The sequence below is a fragment of the Amphimedon queenslandica genome, unplaced genomic scaffold (assembly GCF_000090795.2).
Source record: "Amphimedon queenslandica unplaced genomic scaffold, v1.1 AMPQUscaffold_13512, whole genome shotgun sequence".
NCBI classification, from domain to species: Eukaryota; Metazoa; Porifera; class Demospongiae; order Haplosclerida; family Niphatidae; genus Amphimedon; species Amphimedon queenslandica.
The window spans coordinates 606,854-612,327 of record NW_003546252.1 but is presented as its reverse complement, the minus strand read 5'-3'; the positions used below and the strand labels follow the sequence as shown (position 1 = coordinate 612,327).

Sequence of the window (5,474 nt, the reverse complement as noted above, 5' to 3'; positions counted from 1 at the left end):
TATAGCTGCCAGCTGTATTGATACAAGACTGCATACACCCGCCATTAGCTACTAGGCATTCATTGACATCTAAAAATTTGTAAATTTTGACAAAATTAGTAGCACAGTGTATACCAGTGCAGTTGTGTTTGTCAGCATCCAGTGAGTAACCAGCATTACAAGAACACTGGTAACTACCAATCACATTAGCACATGAATCAAAGCAACCTCCATTGTTTAGAGCACACTCATTGATATCTAAAATTAATGACTAGCACCAATATTGAGCTATGTGCACCACTGACCTTGACAAGTATGATTATCACTGGACAAAGCAAAACCAGAATAGCAGTCACAATTATAACCCCCAACAGTATTTATACAAATTTGATTACAACTTGAAATTCCTTCAGAGCATTCATTAATATCTACAGTGTATAACATAAGTACACGAATTCTTTAAAGACATTACACAGTAAGCTTACCATCACAAGTTTTACTATTATTGGCTAGTCTATATCCTGACAAACATGAGCAAGAGTAAGAACTGTTAGAATTGTGACAGATTTGCTCACAAGCATCAATACCAGTTACACATTCATCATGATCTACATACACAATTGATGCAGTTAATAATGATTAAAAGTGTTTTATACCTGAACACCCATGAGCATCATCATCAAGAGTATATCCATTGTTACACTGACAATAATATGATCCAACTTGATTAACACACACTTGAGCACAACCTCCATTATTAGTGTCACATTCATTGATATCAGAACATGTTAGTCCATTTGATAATTGGTAGCCTGGTTCACAATCACAGACATAACTACCATTAGTGTTATAACAGTTGTGTTCACATAGATGAGTACCATTAGTACACTCATTAATATCTAAAATAATAATATCAAAGCTGCCAAAATTAAAAATTAAAAATCTGACCATCACAATCAATTCCATTGATATTTAATTGATATCCATTCCTACAGTTGCACTGATAGCTGCCAATAATATTAGTACACAACTGAGAACAACCACCATTACTCAAAAGGCATTCATTTGTATCTATTAAAAATGAACATAAAATATTTTCTGATGATATTAGCATATTACCAGTGCATGTTCTTTGATTGTCCATAAGATGATAACCAGTCATACAGTAACAAAGATAAGATCCATTAGTATTAGTGCAGTTCTGATTACAACCATGAGTACCATAAATACACTCATTAAAGTCTACGTTAAATGTAATGAATGGTTAAAATGATATATGGCAAACTATATATTAGCTTACCGTCACACATATGATTGTCAGGATTGAGCATGTAGCTGTTATTACATGCACAATAATAGCTACCAAATGTATTGATACACTGCTGCTCACACCCTCCATTGTTAGTACTGCATTCATTAATATCTACAAATAATAATGGACTCTATTAAAAGTGCATCTGAAGCATAATAATAACCTGTGCAATTGCTTTGTGCATCCAAATTAAAGCCAGTACCACAAAGGCAGTAATAACTTCCAGCAGTATTGTGACACGTCTGCTGACATCCTCCATTATTAACACTGCACTCATTAATATCTGTGAAGAACAAGCGTAATGACAGGATTTAATTTTAAAATACCTGAACAGAACTGTCCATTCAAGAGGGTATAGCCTGAATTACATGAGCAAGAATAATTTCCAACACTATTTGTACAGACTTGTTCACAACCACCATTATTTAAGCTACACTCGTTGATATCTGTTAATATTAACATTAGAATACTGAGTAAACATCAGATTAGCTGCAAACCTGAGCAATTATATTTATCAGCATTTAAACTGTATCCATCCCAGCATGAGCAATCATAAGATCCTGCTGTATTTTGACAGATTTGTGCACATCCTCCACTGGAATTATTACACTCATTAATATCTACACAGAGAAAATTATACAAATTTAAAATCTATAATGCAATAGAGCAATACCAATGCAAGTAAGACTATTGTTTAGGACATATCCAGACTGACAATCACAGTAATAGTTCCCAGCTGTATTTACGCATATCTGATTGCAACCATTAACTCCTAAACACTCATCAATATCTAAAAATGTGTAAAACAACTAAAAATTATTTTTGCATGCTGCACATACCTAGACATGTTTGATTATTAGATGACAAGTAGTATCCAGTGATACAATCACACTCATAGCTTCCAATAGTATTAATACACTTCTGACCACATCCTGATATTCCTTGTGAGCACTCATTAATATCTATAAAATTGGAAGAAAAAAATTGATTTTTTAGTCAATATTAATTGTACCTGAACAAAAGACACCATTTGTTAGCTGGAAGCCAGAATTACAAGTGCAGTAAAAGCTCCCATTGGTATTTGTACACAATTGCTCACAGCCACCATTATCAGTACTGCACTCATCAATATCTAAACAGAATTAATACAGTGTTATTCATTATAAATCTCTACCAACCTGTGCAATTCAATTCAATGGGGTCAAAGTTGTAACCAGTGCTGCAGTCACATGTGTAGCTTCCTGGAGTATTTGTACAGGTATAACTACAGCCACCATTATTAGTGAGACACTCATTGATATCTTTATGCATAAGTATAATAATGAAGAACAGCACTGTACATGTAGCTTACCTGTACAGTTATGCCCATCATCTTCTAAAGCATAACCTGAATCACAAGAACAGATATAGCTACCAACAGTATTAGAACATATGCTGCTGCATTGACCATTATCGATGCTACACTCATTAAAATCTAACAAAGTATACAAAATTTGACGTGTATCCTTTTCAAAAATATTAATTTACCAGTGCATGTGTACCCATCACTACTCAATGTGTAACCAGCTGTACAACTGCAAGTATAGCTTCCATTAGTGTTCACACAATTTTGATTGCAACTGCTTAATCCCTCAGTGCACTCATTAATATCTAATTCAGTAAATTACAACCTGTTTATAATTGCAACAATGTCTGACCTATACATGTGTGGCTGTCATTACTCAGTTGATATCCAGCATTGCAACTACACTTGTAACTGCCAATAGTGTTAGTACATACTTGAGAACATCCTGATATTCCCTGCTGACATTCATCAGTATCTAAAATCACAATAAACATTATACCTTCTATTTTTAATAATAATTATTCTTACCTTGACAAGTAACACCAGCTATATAGTAAGAGTAGCAATATCTTAAGTAATATGAATTCATGTAACAGTCCAGAATTTTAGTTTCAGAGCCATAGCAGTTAAGAAATCCATAAACAAATGACGAGTCTTCAGGAGCATTAAAGTAATTATATCCATACGCCACAGATCCTATACAGATGTATATAATCACTGTTATGTCATATAAAATGTTACCATAAGAATTATATCCTAGTTGCCTACAAAGTATATTAGCTTCAGTAGTACCCCAATACCATCCACTACACAAATATGTCCAGGCATTGTTGTAACAAATCTGCACACTTCCTTGATTCTCTGTTTGTCCTCCTACTAGTCTTACATCACCATCAGTACAGTTCACATACTGAGTTGTTATGGCTATAAGAGGAAGCATAATGATAATTATTAACTATTAAATTTATTATGATATCTTACACTGGCATTTCAGGGTAGCTTGTGTTGATTGAGTACAACTAGATCCAACTGTATTGGTCACAGAATATGAGCAATCCCAAATACTAGTTTCGTTTCCATTACAATATACATTATAAAGTCCAAGTGGCCAAAAGCTCTGAGTGGATTGATAGGTACTAGCAAATGCACCTTAAAGCAGCAATCACTGACACTACATTACTTTCATATAACTAACCATAAGGTGAATAGCCCAACTGAGAGCAGGCTACACTGGCTTCTGTTTTTGTCCAGTGATTGCTACATATTGTATTCCAGGTATTGTTCCTACATACTTCTACTGCTCCAAGATGAGTGTACGAATAGTACGGGTCCGTGTCAATCCTGATGCTTCCATTGTTACAAGGCCCTAAATATACATGTACTTAATATAAAGTTGTAATGAAATATACTTTCACAAATAACTCCAGCATCAGGAGAAGTGCATCCTGATACATAGCAAGATTGATGATTACAATCAAGCAGTGATGCCTCATCTCCATTACAGTATAAATACGACATAAGAATAGGACCAGCTCCTGAACTGATAGACTTTATTTCTCCCCCAATGTATCTACATAAATGAAATTGGCTCAATAAGTAAATTGTATTTTATATCATTATTTTACCCTAACTGCTTGCATGCTACAAACGCATCTTGAACACTCCAGCTAGAAGAGCAGATGCTTCCCCAAGCCTGATTGATACATATTTCAACTCTACCATCATCTTCTGTGCTACCATCAACCAGTCTCACTTGACCATTAGTGCAGTTAGCTTGATAAGCAGTTCCTTTAACAATATATAACAATAATTGATGATGCTATAATAAGCTTACTTTGACATACAACACTGGCGTCATTGTGAGACTGACAGTTGTGTAATGCAGCATTACTGTAAGAACAATTAAGGAATTGATCTTCACTGCCAGTACAATTGAGGTCAGTGATTCCAAATGATAGCTGGTACTCAGTATAACAGTTATGTTCAGGTAAAGCACCTAGAAATAAAGTCACAATTTACATTTAAAATATAATAAATTAACCATATATAGAGAATCCCAACTGTCTGCAGATGACTTGTGCATCTTTGAGATCCCAGCTTTGATCACATAGTGTAGTCCATGTATTCTCAATACACAATTCAACTCTACCAACATTAGTAGCATCAGTATAAGTATTAACAAGCCTCACTGCACCATGCTCACATTCTGCTGTGCCTATTAATAATAAAATAACTCATTTTAGATCATTGTAATATTGAAATTCTAACCCAAACAAACAGCACCAGCTACACTACCATCACCACAATATTGAGCAGCTGAAATAAAACTATCACTACTCCTGCTACAACTTAGCAGAGATGACTCAGATCCACCACAATAGAGATTTGAGATAATATGAGAATCTGGTCCATTTCCAAAATAGCTATACTGATATGCAGTAGAACCTATTATGAGAAATTATACTACAGAATTTAATACTTTAAAATACCAGTAGATTGATATCCAAGTTGTTTACAGACTACATTAGCATCAGATGTACTCCATGAATTATGACAGACTTGCCCCCAGAAATTATTATAACACATTTCAACACGTCCTTCAGCATCATTGATACCACCAATCAAACGTACATCACCATCAGAACAATTATAACTGACACTAGTAGTAGCATTATCTTTAATAGAGTATAATAGATTAATCCATTGTAACACAAGGATTTACATACTTTGACAGATTACTGCTGCATCATAGTATCTACTGCAGGAGTAGGAGCCTTGTTCAATGTAAGAACAGTCCAAAATTGCTTCTTCAGTACCAGTGCAGTTAAGATCAAAAAT

The 5,474-nt window shown here is 34.4% G+C and overlaps 1 protein-coding gene across 1 annotated transcript in view; it reads right to left on the bottom strand.

Moving 5' to 3' along the window:
* Positions 1-7: 7 nt before the first annotated feature.
* Positions 8-5,474, bottom strand: part of LOC109588086 (deleted in malignant brain tumors 1 protein-like) — a gene marked incomplete at its 3' end in the record, with an annotated part of 11,618 nt that continues 6,151 nt past the window's right edge. Inside the window, exons 19-47 of the mRNA XM_020004273.1 lie at positions 5,363-5,473; positions 5,126-5,311; positions 4,905-5,081; positions 4,678-4,851; positions 4,471-4,632; positions 4,262-4,424; positions 4,046-4,206; positions 3,832-4,002; positions 3,618-3,785; positions 3,378-3,560; positions 3,165-3,332; positions 2,989-3,111; positions 2,819-2,941; positions 2,643-2,765; positions 2,470-2,592; positions 2,304-2,423; positions 2,131-2,253; positions 1,965-2,081; positions 1,789-1,911; positions 1,618-1,737; positions 1,455-1,574; positions 1,280-1,402; positions 1,099-1,221; positions 928-1,050; positions 636-878; positions 465-587; positions 285-407; positions 115-237; positions 8-69 (exon numbers count right to left, since the gene is read on the bottom strand). Of these exons, the coding sequence (XP_019859832.1) occupies positions 8-69; positions 115-237; positions 285-407; positions 465-587; positions 636-878; positions 928-1,050; positions 1,099-1,221; positions 1,280-1,402; positions 1,455-1,574; positions 1,618-1,737; positions 1,789-1,911; positions 1,965-2,081; positions 2,131-2,253; positions 2,304-2,423; positions 2,470-2,592; positions 2,643-2,765; positions 2,819-2,941; positions 2,989-3,111; positions 3,165-3,332; positions 3,378-3,560; positions 3,618-3,785; positions 3,832-4,002; positions 4,046-4,206; positions 4,262-4,424; positions 4,471-4,632; positions 4,678-4,851; positions 4,905-5,081; positions 5,126-5,311; positions 5,363-5,473 (4,082 nt within the window). The remainder of the gene's footprint in view (positions 70-114; positions 238-284; positions 408-464; positions 588-635; positions 879-927; positions 1,051-1,098; positions 1,222-1,279; positions 1,403-1,454; positions 1,575-1,617; positions 1,738-1,788; positions 1,912-1,964; positions 2,082-2,130; positions 2,254-2,303; positions 2,424-2,469; positions 2,593-2,642; positions 2,766-2,818; positions 2,942-2,988; positions 3,112-3,164; positions 3,333-3,377; positions 3,561-3,617; positions 3,786-3,831; positions 4,003-4,045; positions 4,207-4,261; positions 4,425-4,470; positions 4,633-4,677; positions 4,852-4,904; positions 5,082-5,125; positions 5,312-5,362; position 5,474) is intronic.